The sequence below is a fragment of the Microchirus variegatus genome (assembly GCF_963457635.1).
Source record: "Microchirus variegatus genome assembly, chromosome: 1".
NCBI lineage: Eukaryota > Metazoa > Chordata > Actinopteri > Pleuronectiformes > Soleidae > Microchirus > Microchirus variegatus.
This window is the reverse complement of record NC_139802.1, coordinates 9053646-9075169: the sequence shown is the minus strand read 5'-3', so window position 1 is coordinate 9075169 and position 21524 is coordinate 9053646. Positions and strand designations below refer to the sequence as shown.

Here is a 21524-nt window from a genome sequence, read left to right as displayed (position 1 = left end):
ACGGGAACCGTGCTTGGTAATTGTTAGAGTGAAAACTAAGAGTGGTAGCTAATCACTCAAGCCAATCCTTCAGGTGTGGTCTTGACAGAGAGCCCCACCATGTTATCACGGATAGCCCTTATGTCCGCTCTGGCGAACTGCTGTTTCTCTACAGGCTGATTTACCTTTTATCAACGCGAATATTGATTGTGTAAAGAAAAGGCTGCTAAATGACTTTCAAAGTTTATGAAATTCTCATATTCCACACAGGGGCTTTTACTTGAGTTGAGCTAGCGGAGAGTTGTCAGCTCATCAATTTACCGTGCGAGTCTCTTTCAGAAAGCTAAACAGACTCGATGTTGCGCAGCAGGAGTGTCCATGTCGTAAAAGGCCTGGCAGTGTGCGAGGGGGAAAACAAATCCCCTTTTTCCATCCTTCGCCTCCAAGCAGAGTCGAACAGCTCTGACCTACTCTCTAGGCCCTGACTTTGGCTGTCATGGAAGCTTTGGCTTGCTCACTGCCACCCAGCCATGTCATGTGAAGCTACGGATGGTAGGAGTTTGTGGCAAAGGCCAGAGCTGCCATGTTCTTCCCAACTCTCTCCGGGCTGTTTTTTTCCACATGGGCGCTTTTCCACCCGCTGGTGTAAAAGCCAGGTGAAGCAAAGGTGGTGTTCCCATCAATCAGCACCTTCTTCACAAAGACCGGGGATGACAGATGTGTCAGCGGTCCTCCAATCCTCTTCACTCCAAGGAACACAGTCCACGATGTACCTGGATCGGCTCACGCTCAGCCAGCTCCAGTATACACACAGACAGATCAAACATAGACAGCTCTTCCTCTCACACTACACTTTGCACAATTATGCACTGTTTTGGGGAAAACTGATTCAACCCGGCATCTGGCTGCATTGTCGTGGGAGCAGGGCTTGGTTTGGTGGGTCCATTGTATTGTCTGGCAAATCTGAAAGTGCGGTTACTAAAGCTGTGATGATTAAATGTCCCTTGGTGAAACTCAAAGGCCAAAAGCAACTGGTCTTTTTTGTTGGTTAGACTGTGCAATGGAAATACCCACAAGCTCAGAATTAGAGCAAGAAACAGAGAGCTTGAATGAGAGATGTGGAGGGGCAGAGAGAGTGAGAGAGGACTGCCAACTGAAGGTTGCAGAAGTCATTGGTTATTTTACACAGACTTGGTACACATTTGGCAGAGTCCCATGATTTAAGGCTCTTATCCACCTCCAGCTTTACATGTTTCCATGATGTGTTTTAAAACTCGAATGAACCAGGAAAAGATTCAGACGATCGCTCTCAACTTACAGCCTTAATTTGATGCGACAGTGGGGTTGGGTAACATATTTACTCAGTCTGTGAAATGGAGTAAAAATAAAATAACAATAAACTTCTTCTTTTTTCCCCCCCCATAAAATTACCTCAGAGAGAAGAATCACTGGTGGCACATGATACTGGCACTGACTAAGCTGTTATATTTAAACCATGCTTCCAGGATATTGGCAATCTCAGGACTTGTCCACTGGTTGATGGTTGGCAGCAAACACATCTGGGGGTGTTTTTTTATGTGTTGTCAAGCCCCTGCAGAGGGTAAAGGCAACTAAGTTGGTGGCTAAATAATGTGTGTACTGCAGGAGGGGGGAAGCTCTGAATGTGGCTTTGCTCACACGCTGACCCTCTCCACACTCTCTCACATATAAAAGAGCGCTTTGATAGTCGCCTCTCAGCTTGTAACTCTCTCAGCCAGAGAGTTTGCTCGTGATGCAAAAGGACAGAATATGCTTTGGCTTGAGAATGTATGTAAAAAAAAACAAAGAAAAACATGAAGTATTATGAAATGTGACTGCACCGCATTCACACATATTTCAGTGTGCATAACGCAATGTACTGTGTGGCTCTTGCAGCAAATCTTCCCTGCAGAGCCGTGGGTTAACACCCACAGACACTGGTGTGGGGCCTCTTCTGGGTGGCTGATAAGAAAGTCGAGGATAACACTGAAGTCGCAGCATATGGTTTATGGTCATATCATAATTTTTGCCGGGGGCTGTCCAATTGGAACATAACGCATGGATATACAGGAAGGTATTATGTTTGCGTCTCTAAATTTGGTGTTCGCTTCCTGTAACACACACATACCCAACCCTCAAGAGCACCAGAGTGAACCTTACATTTCACCTCCATCCTGTTAAAGTTACGTGTTCTATGCATGTTGAATGAAGAAGAAGAAGGATGTGTGTGGGGGGAGGGAGGGGGGGGTATCTAATTGCAATTTTTTTTTTTTTGAGATTTGATTTGCGGTGTTACTATTTTAGCTCAATATCCACTATGTAACAAACTGAAAAATAAAAATAAAGATATGCACTATCTGTGCAAGTATGAGAACTTAAAGGTATCAGGTTTGTATTGCACATTTTTAAATTTGCATAAAGGATAGAACAATAAAAATACAACAATTCAACTGTGATTTGCTAATTGTGTTGTTTTAAATTGCAATTTTGATTTGTAAATTAAGACAGATAAATTAATGTTTCCTGACCAAAGATTTGACCTATAATGGCTCAAAAAAGGTGCACTTGAATAACAATTGATAAACTGATCACCAGTCCATTGATCGATCACTTAGTGCATGCTGGGATGAGTTGCAACTCACCTATACTGAACGTAAATACCCATATGCATGTGTATAAGCCTGTAAAATGTATTCTAATTTAACTTAATTTATTTTAAGCCACAGTTTACAGTTCTGGTGACTTAAAGTGCATCATACTGTCAACTCACTGTGTAAAAACTGAATTAATCTACTCAAAATTCCCTTTTTCTCTCTCGGTCACAAACCTGTGACTCCTAAGGAGCTCCTTTAGAAAAACTGAAAGTGATGTTAGTGGAGTGTATCAGCCTTATGCTTTTCTAGCCCATGTTTTCCTTTACCTCTACTTTTTCTTTTTTTTCAATGAGATAAGATCACATACAACATACAAACCCTGATGTAATAATAAGCAGTTGCTCCTTAACTGATTCCAGAGCCTGTGTTTAATAAACTCATGATAACAGTGGTGTAATGCCATGTTCCAGGCTTCTTTGGAAACCAGGCGCACGCGTCATAGATGACCATGTCAGCAGAGCCCTCCACTATTATTTGTCCTCCATGCCTTTTGCATACCAGTAAGACTGTGCCAACTAACAAATATCAACTCGCCCGAGACAATTAGCTTCCAACCCAATAAAATATCTGTTTATAGAGGTCGGACATGAGCGGTTTTGGTGAAAATGGCATGCAGAGCACAGCTGAGAATGAGGGTCAGAGAGGAAACTGGATAAGAGAGCCATGACTGAAGCTGCGATCACATCAAAGGAGGTCTCGCTCTGAGATCTGATAATATGTGACAATATATGATGTTGGTCTATGAGCAGTTTAGCAGATTAACTTGCCACACATCAGGATCACTTTAAGTCAAAACTCGCCCAGCATGGAGATAAAGTGGTCAAAAGGGGAAAAAAAAATATATAGAAGGTCTACCAAAGAACAAGATGTCTTTCTCTTTCAATTTTTCTCTGGTCTATTAAAATGTGATGAAATGACTCTGACTCCGGAGGCGATCTGATAAACACGAGTATGAGGAGTACATGAGCGTGTGGTGATAAGTGTTATGTTTGGCGGTCTCCGATCAGTACATTAAAAGACGAGTTTTACGAGTTAAAATGGCAGGAGATGAGGATTTCCTGGAGCATCTGTCTGTGATCTCATTAGCCCCAAATGCCAGAGAGATGCTACAGAGAGCAAACATCACAGGACATCTCATAGAAGGGCTCAAATCAAACTCTGATGTTTGGAACTGACACTGTTGGGAGACCTCTTCCTTTTTCTCCGTCCAAAACCATGTCAATATGATTTGACATGTTTGGCTTCGCTGGCTTTTATTACAGTAGATGGTGAAAGAGAAGGACAGGCAGGAAACAGGGTGAGAAGGGGAATGAAACCCAGTATATATCCAACTAACCAGAAAAGGAACTGTGGATATACTGTATGCACCCGTGTGGTATGCTCCTAACCAAAGAAGTCTAAAGCTTCCAAGTCTAATGACCAACAGAGAGGTATTTAGACCGAGAAAACACCTTTCAGTCATGTACTGAAAGACTCTATTCAGACCTGGATTTAACATCCGGGTTTGAGTGATCCACAGATCTGATTACAAAAACTACATTGGTGAGGTGGTTTGAGGATGCATGTGGCCACATTCCATGAGAACACATGAACGCAACCTGCTCCAATATTAACACTCATCATCACTTAATTTCTTTTGCTAATGTTTAAAATCTTATTTCATGAAACGGCAGCACAAGTAGTCTTTGATTTATTTCTCTCTCTGTGTCCACAATAACACCTGAAAATGCCTTCGTGTGCCAGATTGTGTATTTGCATTTGGTTGCTTAGTTGCGCGAATATACCACGGTATATTACATTTGCTTAAAAAGAAAAAGACGAAGCTATTTTCATTGCGATGAACATGCCTCGACTTCACTTCGCCAGATGTCAGTGATGAAAGTTTTTAATTTTCTCAACTCCTCCGCTGCACCAGCCTCAACAGTTGGCTGTCAACTCGAGCTTCGTTTTCATAATCAAATGGAGTCGGTGGATGTTTTTTATTTTTCTTTCTTCATTTCGGTGATTTAACTGCATCTGTCAGGAGTTTGGCTCGGAAGACGGAAATAGGTTCGAGTTCTTCTCTGTTTTCATATGAAACGCTCAGCCAACACCTCAAACTGTGTAGAACTATAACTCTCACTCTCTGTCTGTCTCTCTGTCTTTCTAACTCATACTGTATTTCATGTTTAAATAAAATGGACTGCCACATGGGGAGGAGAGGGAAACGTCTAATTAATTCAATCTTCCAGTTCGACAAGAGTAAGATGTGTATCAACGAGACCGTAACTGACAAAGTAAAATTTTTCTTCCTCATAAATCGAATGCTTATCCTCATGGTTTATGATTTAATGAGTGCGCTTATCTAACTTTAATCGAGGTTAAGTTGATAAATCAATGACACCGTTTGGTAAATGTCTCAATCCAAATGCCACTGCAGGGAAGTCGACAAAACGAGTTAACGTCATGCCTTAATGTTAACATTTAAAGATCTGTATAGTTGAAGTGGTTCCTGAAAAAAAGGTTGGTAATTATGCGTCGCTTATAATGTGATGGCACAAGCCTTAGTCGTGTGAGTCAGTTTGGCTGCATCTGCGTTGCATCACTTGCACCTGGATGTTCTGCCTTTAAATGTGCACTGTCGGATGTTAGGTCGTGAAAAAGAAATGTTCAATCCCCCGGGAGACACTGCTAAGAGGAAAGTTCACCACTTCACATCAACCTGTATGAACAGATGAGCAATTCAAATTGTGAGGCATGTGCGTCTACTCTGGATAATTGACAATAAATCATTCATTGTGGGAAAAGGGGGAAAGCAGGGAGACGGTGTATGTGTGCGAATGTTGGGAGAAACAGAGGGGGGGAAACAGTCGGGGGGAATGATGAGACGAGACGGCTTACTGGAGCACATGTTGAGTTCGGGGCTGCGCATGCCGTAGTATCCGGCCGGACAGTCGTGAAGACACTCCCCATACTGTCTCATCCTCTCCCTCCGCAGAAACAGGAAGAGTTTGGGCTGGCAGTTTACGCAGCCGTTGTCCCTGGAGCACACCGAGCAGCCCTTACAGATGGGGTACGCTCCATAGCTAGCTGCAGAGGCAAAAATACAGAGGAGAGAGATGATTAATGATATGGAATTAAACTGACAATGCTTGAATGAATCAACCGAAGTGCTTGGATAAACATCTGGAAGTCCTCCACACACAATCAGTCTGACATTTATTTGTGGAAAGCTTTCAGACATTCTAACATCAACAGTCCAGCAATCACACAAACTTCACACACCAGGTGTGCGGAGGTGAGGAAGCAGGCAGTCCGATCATCTCTCCAGCCTTGGTTTTTTTATATTGTCACACAAATCCATCTACACAACGTGGTCATCTAAAGGCCCATTTGTACTCCATGAGAAAGACGGAGACGGATGAAGCCTTCCCTCCGTACTTTGCATTCGTTATGTCCGCCGTTGTGCGCAAAGTAGGGGACTGTACGAACCCTACCTTCCTAACCCTTCATCAGCAACACCAACGAGTAACGGTAATGAGGAATTCAGTATTCCACCACCAAGAAATCTGCAGTCTATTTTGGATCAAGGTCGCTATGTTATTGCCTGCAATTTGGGATAATATTTGGGAGAAACTGACTTAAAACGGATAAAATTGAGTATAAATGGGCCATAAAACAGCTTTAGAAGCTTTCGCCCTCATGTGAGGTTCTTAAAGAGGTTCCAAATTATGGCTAGAAGACTTCGCATAGTGTAAAATACTTTGTGCTGGCATTGTTTCATCCATGACATACACAAAAGCAACTAGATTACCAGAAGAGAATGAGAAATTACAAATAAGGGTTCCAAAATGGTCCTTTTACAAGGGCTGAGGTTCTACCTGTAACCCTTTCCCGAAGAAAGGGTTTTTCCAAAGGTTCTTGGTAACACTAATGGTTCCAGTAAGAACCATTTTGATACAGAGAACCCTTTAAAACCCCTTTCCTGAATAAAGGGTTTTAAAATGGTTCATGGTGGAACCCTCCAAAAGGGTTCCAGGTGGAACCTTTATAAAAAGGCTCTACCTGGAGCCAAAAAGGGTTCTCCTATGAGGACAAGCCGAATAACCTTATATGGTTCTACTTAGCACCTTTATTTCTAAGAGTGTAATGTATTGTGACGTTCATACCAATATACTCTGAAAGAAGCTAATTGTCAGTGGTGTCTTTTGTGTTTCAAATCAGCAGTAAAAGGCTCAAATGTCTCGTCTTCATCAGGCTACCGGATGCAGTCAAGTCTTGATAATTCATTCATATCTACGGGCTTATGTTGGACAATGATTATGAAGATGTAACCGTTCCAAACGGAGGTCTGTGCTGCTGTTCGCATTTGCTGCACTGGAAGATTGCACGTAGGGTGGTTCAGAAGGTTGTTTATTCTGTGCTAGCAAGAGGAAAGCAGAACTCTTTTTTATCATCACTCATCTGTGGATGAACCCGACTTCACCCGATGACAAGAACAGGGTGAACTTGAGAAAACACACTTAACTGTGGGAGGGCTGACCAGGAGAATCCAAGCCGACTAGAAGAATAAAACCAAAACAACCATAATAGATATATCAGGAGGATGTCCTCTAATTCATAGTAAATACGTCCGTTTCAACAGTTTGTCATTCAGGCAAACTCTAGTTCCCCTCTGAACATTCGAACGCTGATTGGTTATAAATGTGAATATTGCATTAATTCTGGTCGGAGCTGGCCTCCTGAACCATTGTGTTGAGACAGACGATGAAAGCCCCCAAAACCTCAGTGGCTCTGGCCTCAGCTCGAGTTGCCTGCGGAAGACAAAGGAGCCAGTAAAAAGACAGTCCATCCCACAATAAGTGACTCTCAATGTAAACTCCTTAGCGTCCCGTTTACAGGAAAATGTCCTTGGGCGAATCCAACCTCTCCAAACGAGAGACACTTCGATTGATCTAAGCAAAGTCTTAAATATCACAAGCAGGGACCGGGTAACAGTGCTGCTGAAACAGAGCGACCTACCACAATGCTTAATAAAACGCTGTGCAGAAAACTGGACAAACCCTGAGAGACAGAGCAGCGCATGCCTGTATTACTGGCCATGAATCCTCATATTAGATTTCTCTCGGCAGATTTGCGCAGGCGAAAGTGAGCACTAAGTGAGCCCAGTGCAAGCATCAGTTTGTAATCATGAGGAAATCAGTCAGCAGATGTCAGTGGCTGCCGTAGACGCATCTTTTTTTTTTTTTTTTTTTGCTAGGTAGAGTATGTGGCTTTGCCAAACTACGCTCATCCTGCTGAAGCCAGGGTGGATAGGAGTAAGATTAAGCGATGGTCTTAAGGGATGAGGTTTGCAGCGACACCTCACTGATCACAACTGCACTGGGATGTGCACACGAAAAGTGCTCATCACACACGCGCTGGTGATCGTTCACCTCCGGTCGACACTAGTCAGTATGACATGAATGAAAAATGGAAAAAGCCCAAAGTATGACGAGTGTTGGCTCGTCCAGTTCTCACATGGAATATTGCATCCTATGTTCAGCTGTGAATCCAGGGTAACATTTCTCAACTCTGCGGTGTGGGGTTGTCTCTTCATTCAATACAGCGTCATCAGCAGAGACTGCCGGGTTCATCACGGTCCAGCATCTAAAACGCACAGCTTTCTTGTTGACTTTATGAATTATTTTGCAAATTATGTCTTCTTAAATAATGTGCAAGCATTGAAATCTTTGCATTGAATTTACTGTGTAACTTTTGGTGGACGTGCTATCACTGTAGCAAACATGCTATTTTTGATAAATTGTCTTTTTTACCCGACTTCAGTTCAGCATCTTCAGCTCTGTATGTTAAAAGTCCAATTTTTGTCGGACTAAGACAATCATTTGGTTTTCTTAATGTCATGTAAACACATTCGTCTTAGTTGGACTAACATACCTGGATAATGTGATTCATAGTCCGATTACTAATTCATGTATACGCTTAGTCAGACTTGGCATTCTGCGCATGCACAGAAATTTCCTCCCCGGTTTTTGATACAGAAGTAGAAGGAGACGATGTATAAACTGCAGTACTGTTGCCGGATAAGAACAAAGAACACGCTGGCGGTGGAACCTTTTATAAAGGAACCCTTCCACCTGGAACCCTTAGTGTTACCAAGAACCTCTTTAAAACCCTTTATTCAGGAAAGTGGTTTAAAAGGGTTCTCTGGATCAAAATGGTTCTTACTGGAACCATTAGTGTTACCAAGAACCCTTTAAAAACAAAAGGTTCCAGGTAGAACCTCAGCCCTTGTAGAAGAACACTTTTGGAACCCTTATTTCTAAGAGTGTACACTCAGACTGTCTTAGTCAGACTATGTCCTTATCTGGATTAAACTGTGCATACTGGGTCTGACTGGGTCTAATTGCTGGGTCTGTTTCTGGCAGTTTGAGTCTATGACTGCCATTAATTTAAACACTTCTCTCACAGTGTTCTTACACACTCACCAAACTTGGCAGGGCAGAGGTTTAGGTGCAGAAAGGTGCTCTATTACAACTCAGTGAGCCACCAAAATGATTTTTGAAGCTGTAATTTTACGGTAATAAAAAACTGGGGTGATGTTGCATTGAAATAATAATAATAATAAAAAAAAGTTATGGCAACTGTATTTAAGTGTTTCTTTTTCCCATCAGGTAACACCACAGACATAACTTCTCAGACGACTCAAATTTCATTCAGTCAGTCCTTCCATTCACTAAACTGCAACATTAAACCAAACCTCAGTACCTAACCATATGCTTCTGTAGAGTATACACTCTGAATGTGTTTACAGCGAACTGACATCCACATTACGTGGGTCATATTTACTCCCTCTGGCCTCGCCAAACCTGAACGCAGCAACCGAAAGTAAAGAGGCAAAACTTTACTAACTTGGCAAAAGTAAAATGCTGTGAGAGCCTGGGCAGCTTATATCGCCAGCTCATCATAACTATTAACAGTGTGCTTACGATGCTATCCAAACAATAATAGAAAAACAAAATATGGGGTTTGCGGTCATCTTGGAGTCAATCAGCATAGAAATTACAGCGCAAAAAAAAAAAAACCTCACTCTAACTGTTGTTAAAATTTAGTCTTACTGGTTGCTAATCCTGAAATGTACACGTCTTTTGAGCGCAGCAAATCCCAACATCCTGGAATCAGTGGGGCCAAGAAGGTTGTGTACGGTGGAGAGAAACTCTGTTGGTTCTGATCGTAGGAGATAAAACGTGTGTGTGTGTGTGTGTGGAAAGGCTTGGAGGTTCAGGCCACAGGTATGTCAGGAAAGGGAGCTGTAATTCAGCGTCTGGAGCAGCGCTGTCCAGCTCACGTCCTACAATACCAGCATAATGTCTCACACACTTCCACATCACTCTGTGTACTGCCAAGAATTTTGAGAAAATCCTTACTTTTTCTAGAAAACACCCATTAGTCTGATGAATCTGATTTCTAAGATGAGAAATAATCAAAGAGTGGGAAAACTTAACAGTAGTTGGACGGGGTTTTCGAGGCAGAAGGTTTATCTCAGCTTTATTGGGACTGAAATTGCATGTTGCATGCATGTTTTAAGTGGCACCAAAGGGGAGAAAATGAAACGAAAAGGGCTACAGTGTTAGGGTTTAGCGGTCGCTATAGATCACTGCAGTTTAACTTAATTTAAACACCAGAGAATACTGTAAATACCAGATTAGATTATATAGATCTCAGTTCTTAACCATCGGATCATTTCAATCCAAGTCGACTGCAATGGCAACCGTGTTTTCATACATGCTCCTCTAGCCTTCTAGGTTTCCTGTTCTCCTCCTTTAATTATAGTACGGTTTTGGTTCTTGTTGTGTCTCCCCTGTCAATCAAATCAAACCCTGAGTGACATACAGTATGCGCGTAAAAAGAAGTGCATTGTGAAATTATGGGTGCCAGGTTTGTATCGCACGTTAACGCGGCGGCGGAGGAGCGAGTGCACTCGCGCGTCATTTGCATAGAGACACGCCCTGCCTGCACGTGATGGACCAGCGTCATTTACAGTTTCCACCACAGCATACACGAGAACACTAATCCACAGCTCCCACTTCTGACGGCTACATGAAGACCTCTGTATAATACTCGAGTCCTTGAGCATCAGTGAAAAGGCCTAAGCACGGACTGTTTAAGGTTTAATAGTAAGTGCTTGAGTGTGTTGTCTGTACGAAGTTGCTGCTCTGGCAAAGGAACCACATAAATGATGAATAATGCCTCGTATATTCCCTGCCTTACTCATCAATCATATCTTATGACAAGCAGACTGTAGGAGGATTCTTGTGTAACAAGAAAATGTGTGGGAATTTGCAGGTACATGAGCAAATTCACCTCACATGTACGCTTGAAAGGAACAACAAAGTTTTGCATCCAACAAGATTAGTGTTGGAGTCCCTTGAAACATGAAAAAGTCAGAAAAAGGTATTCTTTTTTTCTTCTTTTTTTTTGATACCAGTCCATTTGACTCTTCCAACATTCATAAATCCAAGCCAAGAAATCAACATAGTGAAACGTCACAAAAGGCCTTGCAGATATTCTCATAATAATAGGTATCGAGACTTGTTTTTGGCAATGTTTGTTGTTCCAAACTCTCGTGTGTAACGTTCAGAATCACAACCACCGTTTTTTAAGTCACTCGGGAGCCGAGCTCTCATCGGGATAGAAGAGCTCAAATGAAAGCAGTAAAACGTTAATGTACATGAAATGTAATGAGAGCAAATGGCGACGCAGTGGCTAGCGCTGTTGCCTCACAGCAAGAAGGCTGTGCTGTGCAAAATCACCTTTTCGACCGAGGGCTTTTCTGTCCAGGGTTCACCCTGCAAACCCTCACGTGGAGGATAAAAGCAGAACGGCATCGATAATGACTCCATCGCTCCATCACCTCAACAACTACTTTGCTATGCTGTCGAATGTAGGGCAAACTTTGCCCGCTGTTTCAAGAGTGTGTGAGCGTGATCCTAATTAGAAATATAAGCCTAGAGCAAACTGTTATTATCAGGCCCTTTTTTAATATATATTAAAAAAATATATTAAAAAAGTGGAACACAGTGCTGTTCTGCAAAAAAAAAAAAAAGTCTGTCAAGGGTTTCAAGACCACGACCACAGACTGCTGAGTATAATTTAGTCTATTAAGTCTGTGCACAAGTAAGGATTATTATGCATTATGTGGTGTGCATGGTCAGACTTTTTTTTTTTGTTTTTATCCTGCACAATCTTTTTTTTTTCTCCTGTGGTGACAATAAGTAAATATATTATTGATTGATTGATGGGTCGATTGAGTCAGTGTTTATGCCAGAAAAGGTGAAAGAGGTAACAGATGGAATCACACACACACACACACACACACACACACACACACACACACACACACACACAAATGACTTGAACCATGGAGATCAATAACATGTTTTGGAGTGCAGCACTTTTCGTTCTGCCGCGAGCTTCCTGGTTTCGTGTCTGAAACGGAGCTCAAGAGCAATTAGCGTTGCCGGCAGCTCCAGCAGAAAACCCAAACTCTGTCTCAGGTACGTTTTTATGAGTCCAAAGCGAGCGTGACAGACTTCGCTCAGGGGCTGCCAAAAGCCTCCGCATATACAGGGGGTTCCACCCACGGTCAGCTCACTTCCTGCTTTCTGTTCACCTACTATTACCCATGAAATCATTCATACTGACCTGTTTCCAACTTTGTGCAACCCGAAACCCTAACAAGGCAAATTGCACATAATTTTTGTGTTTCTTTTAGGGCCCTAAACTCAACATTGAGAACAACAGAACATTCTTACATATTGACATGGAGGTTTTGCAGACCGACTTCAATAAAAAAAGGGCTGGTGCTGCTGAAAATACTTAGCAGCCATTTTCAGGGTTTTAAATATAACTGTTTTGGAGTAATATTGAAAAAGCGACCTATAGGAAAATGGAGAAATACATTTACAGCCACCATAGCAGAGATTATCGGTACAAACTGTATTACACTGATCTGTTTTAATAGCATTTCCAAAAGGATTTAATGGACAAAATAGGATTACGTTTCATTTTCATGTAGCCTATGTGATTTGTTTTTGTTGCCTGTCATAAAAGCTTATTTTAAAATAAGTGGAGGATGCCTCTTTCTTCTTTCTTCAGCTGACTTTAATCAAAAAAAGCGCAGGCAAAAGGTTTTTAGTATAAATGTTGGCATAAACTAAAATTCATTCACATTGTACTAGGAGCTGTATTTTGCTGTGTATTTTCACAGACTATTGTGAGATGGTCTTTGGTGACCATGTAGGATTTCAACACCATGCCTAACAGAAATGATGGATACGGTAAACGTGTGTCTTGATTAACCAGCGCTGAGATGATCTGGAAATGCAGCGGCATGGAATTATAATGTGGCAATGAATTACAAACGCAGCAAATGTTAAACAGGAGCTTCTATTAAAACCCACAAGTGTTTCTATTGCCACGGATCTCCTCCATTTCTCCATGGGCCCCTGGTATGTAAATCTAATTATACAAACACAGCAGCCACACTGTCGATTGTTAGGAGAAGGCTCTTACTGTAAGAACACACATGACAGAGTTTGGAGTCATCACGATCATCTATACGGACTATAAATGTGGTATGGCGAAGAGGCAGCAGTGGCTAAACCTCAGGCTTTGGAGTTCCTCGGGCACCAGCAGGTCAAGAAGATGTTTGCACTCATGTGGAAAAGCATCACACTCGGGCAAAACAATCACACGCTTTCCTCGCGGCACTGAGACAATTATTGTTTATTGTCCATCTCCCTTGTTCTCCCTAAATGCTTACTTGCTGCTGCTCCACTTTTTTGTGGTAAAAGAGAAAGCATGGGAGAAGAGCAAGGGCAGACAAGAGACAGGGACTCAACACTGACGCCACGAAGAGGCCGACTGGTGATGGACTGAAGTCTGAGGAAGCAACGAAGCAGTGTGTGACTGGACATTAATTCATGAAAGGTCCCATATTATGCAAAACTTTTAAATCATTTAAATCCTTGGGACTCTGGAGGCCCTACCAGTCACCAAAGTGTGAAAAAATATGACTCACTCATGTTTTTGTGGTCCTGCGCAGTCTAAGTACAGGAGATAAAACACGGGATCCGAAATGCAACGGCATCCGAAAACCGGATGTCCACAAAAAGTTCTATCCTTGGCTCCACAGTGCAGCACAGAGTTCTACACAAACTTCCAGCCTCAGAGGATTTATCTGTCCAGTGGATACATGTTATATATATATAACAGCAATGTGCCTGCTAGAGCCTGCAAATGATCACTTTTCCAAATGCTAACTGCTGATCGCTCACCAGTAGCCTCTGTGGCTGATGTCATTTCCTGTCCTTTAAGTTTCGTTTTACTTTTTTTTTAAGGTGGACCTAAACAGATACTACTAAACCGAGCGTTCTGAACAGGGCTGTTTTATCAGGGTGATTGAACTGCTGTGGTGCTTCATCCTTATGGTATTTTGACCAAAACATGTCACAGACATGTTCATTAGGACACCAGGGAACTAGGTTAACTTGGAGAAATAGGGTATAATATGGGACCTTTAAGAGTATTAAAATACAATTTTAGTCGTTTAACCCTTCTGTTACCAATCCTGTCATAGAAAATCAAAATTCAAAAACGATGGACTGGTGGTCTGTCCACGGTGTACCCCGCCTTTTGCCCTATGTCAGCTGAGCTTGGCACAGCCTCCCACCCCCACGCGACTGGACGGATACCGGAAAGCAGAGAAATAGAGCTTTGCAACCATATACTTGTCATTACAGTAGCCCGTATTAGTCACACGTTTGTGGCCTCAGGTTCTCCGCACCATAATTCAGTTGAATAACTGCCAGATATGGAAAGTGAAAGAGGCATTCACTCATTGAACTGCCATCAAATAAAATCAATATAAATCCAGGCAGCCTGATGATGGTCTTAAGAGGGTTAATCTAAGATTTACCCGCTAACTATTTTCAATTTCTTTCATTGTGATAACATTGTGGCCATTATCGCCTGAACCAAGAGGCAGTGGCAGCTTTCTGGATCTGTGATCAAAACCACCTGAACATCCAGGTTTACATTGCGTAGCTTTAAGTGACCGCCAACTGTGTCGACGCACCAGCTGTTGAGGCATCTCAACATTTCTGAAGCTCGTTAAAAAGCAAGTGCGTGGAAAATGACATCAGCGCGAGCACTTAGCGGACCCGTGACTTTATTTGTCATGGATCTGGAAGTTTGCTCTTAGCTTAAAAGCTGCGGGGAAATTAAAAAGAAAAGAAAAAGCGAGGAGGTAAGTGGGAGGAGGGCATACAGTACAGTACAATACATCGGGCCAGTGTGCATTGAAGGCACATTTCTCTTCCAATTTAGCAGAAAATATGTTGGACTTGCCTACGACTCCTTTACAGCTGGAAATGGTCAGGTTTTAGGATCTACATTTTTTTTCCCCCCAGTTTACTTTAACAGATCATACCGTAAAGCACATGTTTATAATTTAGCAACGTCCCGCTGCATATAATGGTTTTGCAGCACGAGACTGAGCAAACACATTTGGTGTCAGGCATATTGGATCGGCCAGCGCGCTGCGGCAAGTCCACGCTGTGATCCGCCGGGGCAAAGCGGGCAGTGCGGGAGAATTGAACCCTCACTTAAAAGGGCTGGCGGTTTATGTCGCGCCGAAATGGGTAAAACAGGCAGCCTCGGTTCACACGGGCAACTGGAAAATGGGAGCCAATTTAAAGCTACGCTTTTTTAGTGCACAATAAAAACGCGAGCGCAGGGGTAATTCGCTTCGGTGTGACTCAACAGGAGTCGCATGCAGGTGAGAAAACTTAATTTGACTCATTGGACGACCACATAAAACATTGGAGAATGTGATTGAAGCAACAGTTTGACAGCTTTCTTTCTGGCAGATAGATGAAATGATCGAGGCTGCGCTGATGTCAAATGGCCACAAAATTGAACCTGCACAGTGCGTTCTAATTATCGTCACTTACTGTTTGGTCAATCTGGATATCTTTTATCCATTTCTCCAGCTCAACTCATCACAGTTATCACCCCTGCACTTTTTTAAATGAAGTATAAATGAAGGGTCTTGCTTAGTTCACTTCCTTATTAATATCTTTATGACAGATTATAGCTTAAATCCCATGTCCTCCGTCATATCCCACATCTGGATCACATGCCGTGAAATGGGACCTCGTAATTCCCCGTTTTTAAGGAAAATCTGAAATAAAAAAGGTGACCTCGTTGACCAGATCTCGCGGTACGTTGCGTAGTCGTTTCACACTCTGCGGCCGCACTGACGGACACTTTGACCGTCGCCCCGTAGCAGACGTTTGACCGCCGTGGAAAGTCTTCTGGTCACATACGGAAGAAAACCCAAGAGAATGACCTTGATGTGGTGGCCAAGTAATAGCAGCGCCTCTTCACTGTGGCTTGCGGCCCCATAAACTGTTTTACAGTCCAGCCTCTGACACTGGAAACAACAAAAGTGTCAACATTATTTATAAAATTGCACTTGCACAACGCAAACGTCTAATCAGCTGAATGTTTGTTCCAGTGGTAGGGAGGGGAGGGGGGGGGGAATAAAGAGTCCGTCGGGAAAAGGGTTTTGGACACTTAAAAATAACTGCATTTTATTTTTGGTGTTTTATTTTATTGTGTTTATAGCACAGCTATGAAGTGGTTGCACCGACATACAGTGCGAATTGCAGCACACCATGAGAATATAATGACTGGAATATCACAAACTAAGTGGGATTTTCCTCACGTGTGAGGCAATGCACTTCACCCCTCCACGCACGCAACCGCAGCTAAAACAATACATCTCAAATATTGTCTCTCTCTCATCGTCATATTTTTAAAAGACAAATTCACCCTGACTCTTCCTTCCGAGTGACACGTATCATCAGTGCAGGTGTAAACAGGACTTTCTTGAACACCCTCAGGCATGGAAGCACCGGGGGAGATCAACGACAACACATGAGGATGGACTTCCAGGCAATAAAGGATGAGTACGTGTTTTGTGTTTCTCGCCCAGCTCTTCTTCTCCGCCTCCTGCTCTCGCTCGCCTTTGTTCGTACTATCAAAGAATGACAGGATTTCGATGCTCTTGCGAAACACCACCATAAATTTCACATCTTTAACATCCTCTCAGGGACTCTCACACCACGCCTTCGCCATCGTTCCACATATTCAAGACAAGTTCGATCGCACTACGGAACTATGGACCGACGAAAGCCCTTCGCAGATTAAGTCACCGAGGACCGTGAACGTGAAATTATGACATTTGTACTGTTTCTAAAGACTGGACTGAATAAATCACGGTTCTCTCCGTGTTTCTGGACCCGACACACGCACACATGCTGGCCTTTAGCTGCAAAACTAAAAACTATTTGGAGTGTAATAAATCATTTTATGGCTTTAAGTCGTGCGAGTCCAGGGAAGACACGATACCACGCCACATTTGGAAATTATTTGCTCAGTGATCCAGTAGGTGTTTGCAATTCCTGTTTGTTCGCAGGGTTTTTTTAAAAAGTACCATGGAGGTTGGCTACTTTAACATGTCCTCATTTGTCGTAATCACCGGGCGTTTAAATGTCAATGCGAGCCACATTTATATAAAGCTTATGAATAAAAAGACATGGAAGCAAGATATTAGTCCATGACATCAAGATTTTACTCTATAGAAAACATTTCCTTAGTCCAAGAAATCCTGTGGATGTAACCATTCGTCTAACACCTCAGTATATCTAACACCGTGTTATTTTCATGCAGGTTTACGACGGCAACTAATCACATTACAGCCTACGGGATGAAGTGCAAGCGTTTCAAAGTGAGAAACGAGCCCCGCGAGAAAGGGAAAAGGGTGGGAACTTTTGAATTGTTCAATATTTACGCTCCCCTCAAATCCAGTCAAGCTGTGGGAGAGAAATGTGTTTTCCCCTCAGTGCAGAGAGGAGAAGAAGTAGAAGAAGAAGAGAGGAAAAGGTGGAGCGGCTGTGATTAGACCACATGTCGGTAATTTATCACACATAAACCTCACACCTAATTTTCACACCTGTAGCTCAATGTGCTACAACTCTAATAATTCACTCATCCACACACACACACACACACACACACACACACACACACACACACACACACACACACACACACACACACACACACACACACACACACACACACACACACACACACACACACACACACACACAAGCTGCTAAGTGGGAAATTGGCCAAGGGGACGAGGACATGGCAGGCAGGAATCAGTAACATCGAAAGGCATGCTTGGCATTTTTGCGCCGCAAGAAGTATTGCTGCATCTCTCTCCCTTGGATGTTTGGATGTGGACATTTGAATATTTTCACACTTTCCAGAAAGCACTTCATACAGTCTTCACACACGGCGTCAGACACAAGACACTGGCCTTTTGTGATAATCAGATTGAGAACTGCGAGTACAATATTAAGCGCTCAACACAAATAACAGTGTTTTACGACTCCCTGTCGTGGCCAAATCATTCACTTAATTAAATTTAGAAAATAGTCGCGCGGACCATTAAATTAGTGGGAGTGAGGTTATACATGTGTTATGTTAAAACAAGTCAAACAATAGCATTAAAGTGATAGGAAATGAAATGCAATGTCCAAACTGAAATAATGAATTTCAAAAAATATCATAAAGGCCCCATTTATAAGATTTTCCCAAGCTTTGAACTGCACTTGCTGATGAAAACTGTGTGAGGTTTAAAGGACGGCAGGGAAGTTATGAAGTGGTGAAGAAGAGAGTGATGGTGGAGACGAGTGTCAGGGATGATGTGTGACAGAAGGACAGCAGCAAAAGTGAAAGGAAACGTCTACGAGGCAGAGATGAAGATGCTGAGATTGTCGTTGGGATTCAACCAGGACGGACAGGATTGGAACTGAGCGTAGACAGAGGACAGCTCAGGTTGAACAGTTATGGGTTTGAACAGAAATGAAGGAAGAGAGGCAAGGATCGAGACCATTGTGTCACGTGCAGAGGAGGGATGGCGATTATATTGGACAAAGGATGTTGAAGATGGAGCTGCAGGGCTGGAGGAAAAGAGGGAGACCACAGAAAAGGTTCACGGGGACAGTTGGTGTAACAGAGGAGGACACAAGGGAGAGGACGAGACGGAACAAGATGATCCGCTGTGGCGAACCTTAAAGGGAGAACGTAGAAGAAGCGTTTGTAGTTGTTTTGTACTTTTATCCTTTGTGAGTTCAGTATGTTTAGAATTAGCAATAATTGGCACAATAAAGTATTATTCAATGAATTGGATAAGTTACTTGGAAAGTGTATTAAAGAATAGAATAGAATAGAAATACTTTATTCATCCCCAAGGGGAAATTGTTGTGGCACAGCAGCAAAATACAATACAAGAAAAGAATTCAACATAAATAAATGAGTGTACAAAAGTATGTAAAGAAAATAGTGCAAGAAGTGAAGAATGAATGACCCATAGGATCAGGTGCAATGACATAAAGGAGAGACTAATGTAGTCTGTCCAATATATTAATATAAATTATACACTGTGCTGTTGTGCAATGGAGCAGAGTCAGTTTTACAGGGATGAGTTGTAAATCCTGATGGCTGATGGCAGGAATGACTTCCTGAATCTGTCCTTGTGACAGCGGAGCTGTCTGAATCTCCTGGAGAATGTGCTCTCTTGAGCCTGGAGGATGTGGTGGAGAGGATGATCAGAGTTATCCATGATGGATAGCAGTTTGTTCAGCATCCTCCTCTCCACCACCGTTTCCACGGTGTCCTGCTTGCAGCCAATGATGGAGCCGGCCTTCTTAATCAGTTTGTTGATTTTGCTGGTTTCACCGGCTCCCATGCTGCTCCCCCAGCACACCACAGCAAAGAACAGTGTGCTGGCCACAACAGACTGGTAAAATAACTCCAGCATCTTGCTGCATACATCAAAGGATCGCAGCCTCCTCAGAAAGAAGGAAGGAAAGAAAGCTTATACATAACTGGTGTGTATATTCGTTATTATTAAATTGGTATATTTTAGTAGATATAGGGCAAAAAGGATTTGCTAAACATATCAGCCATCTGCATCATATATTGGCCCGGGGCTGCCCGGATTTCTAAAGATCAGCATCAGCCATTAATCGGTCGACATCCATTCAGTATGCATATTACTACTGTGATATACACGGATCTCAGAGAGGCATGATGTTTCACCTCATTAACCCTTTTACGAGAGACAACGTCACACTGCTCCTCGCCTGCAGAGGCCAGCGGGGAGATCTGAGGTGATCGCCAGGGTCAAAAGTGGAGTGCACCACAGGGGGACAGTTGGCAAAGACCTGGTCTCACTTTCACACATGGTGCCTGCCACAAAAAAACACTGCTGAACATCAAAGCTCTATCGCACCCCACCCCACGTCCAGGCTGGATCCAATATCTACATCATGTCTTCCATGAGGAGAGGAGACATCGTTGCTTGTTTTCTCACCAAAATAAGGACTGTTCTGTATTCGATAAAGAGGGTTAAATGTTAGACACAGCCACTGTGTTGATCCAGCTGTCTTCGAGTGTGGCCATGTCTTTATAAATCAAGTTACTGAGGCACGCACACACACACACACAAAAAAAAACACTTGACAGAGAAGTTTATCTGAAGTGTTTCTGACCAGATGAGAGCAGCCACCTCCTCCCTCACAGGTGTCTGGCCTCATGCTCTCATGCCACCACAGACCTGTACCTGAATGGCTGGCATGGCCTGAGCTTCTTAACAGGAACCGGCTTGTATTGGGTCTGACAGGTCTGACACTCGGGCCCTCGAGCAGCAGAACACGACTCTCTGCAGTGCCCTTTGAAAGGAAAACTGAAATAAATGTTTCCTTTAAGTCGGAGGGATGGATGACTGCATGTGGGCCAGAATGGAGTCTATAAATGTGACACAAAGTTAATTTCCTCTCTGTTGATGTACAACACGACGCTCCTGGGGCGGTGAAATGTAATCTGTTGCCGCAGAGAAACGAGCCCTGATATGAAGCTGAGCTTACAGAGGTGTTAAGATAAAAAATGAAAAAGTTTTGGATGAAGAAATAAGAGAATTACGTCCACAAAAATAATCTGGGTGGCAGAGTCAGAGTCAGATGTGTGGAGTACCTGTATCTGTCTTGTGCCTACACGCCGCGGTGTTTACAGCAACAAATGAGCAGCGAATTGGGTTGTCATGTCATGTATTGGCTGCTGTTACAACAAATGCCTCGAGGTGCAGGATGTGCCAAAAGGCCACAGTATACTTCTCCGACTGTGTAATGCGTCGTGGAGCCAGATGCGCACTGCAATTTCCCGCCCGATCAGTAGGGGTCGCTACGCAAGGTTGTTGTGCTTCTGGCTACAGTGAGCAATGGCGTCCGAGAGAGAAAGACTGTTGTTGTTGTTGTTGCAGCGGAATGACATTGAAACAGTGGCCGTTTCTCACTTTTCTGTGTCCCGGAACGCAGTTTTAAGATCATTTGAGGCGAGAAATTGGCCATTTAGAGTCTAAACATGTGGTTTGTGTATTAAGATATGACGTATTTATAGTTTGGTAGCGACGCTGTCGTCGCGGTGATCAGCTCCGCCTCTGTGGACGCTCGGTGCGCACAGTGGCCGGCGCAGATCGGCGTTATCTCGGCCTATCCTGAGGACCAATCGCAGCCTTTGCCGTCTCCGTTGTCCCTTGACGGAGTCATGGACACTTAAAAAATATTTTGTGCACCCGGAGACGAAGGAGAGGCTCTCCGTCGACGTAGGGGGCTCTCTGTTACCGACGTAGAGCACCTTACAGAGGAGTATAAATTGGGCTAAAGGGTTACGCAGTAACTTAATCACAGGAGATGT

At 43.1% G+C, this 21524-nt stretch overlaps 1 protein-coding gene across 3 annotated transcripts in view; it reads right to left on the bottom strand.

Moving 5' to 3' along the window:
- Positions 1–21524, bottom strand: part of rspo2 (R-spondin 2) — a gene marked incomplete at both ends in the record, with an annotated part of 56277 nt that overhangs the window by 24610 nt on the left and 10143 nt on the right. For all 3 annotated transcript variants that reach the window (XM_083896135.1, XM_083896133.1, XM_083896134.1), the window contains one exon: positions 5532–5720. In XM_083896135.1, the coding sequence (XP_083752261.1) occupies positions 5532–5720 (189 nt within the window). The remainder of the gene's footprint in view (positions 1–5531; positions 5721–21524) is intronic.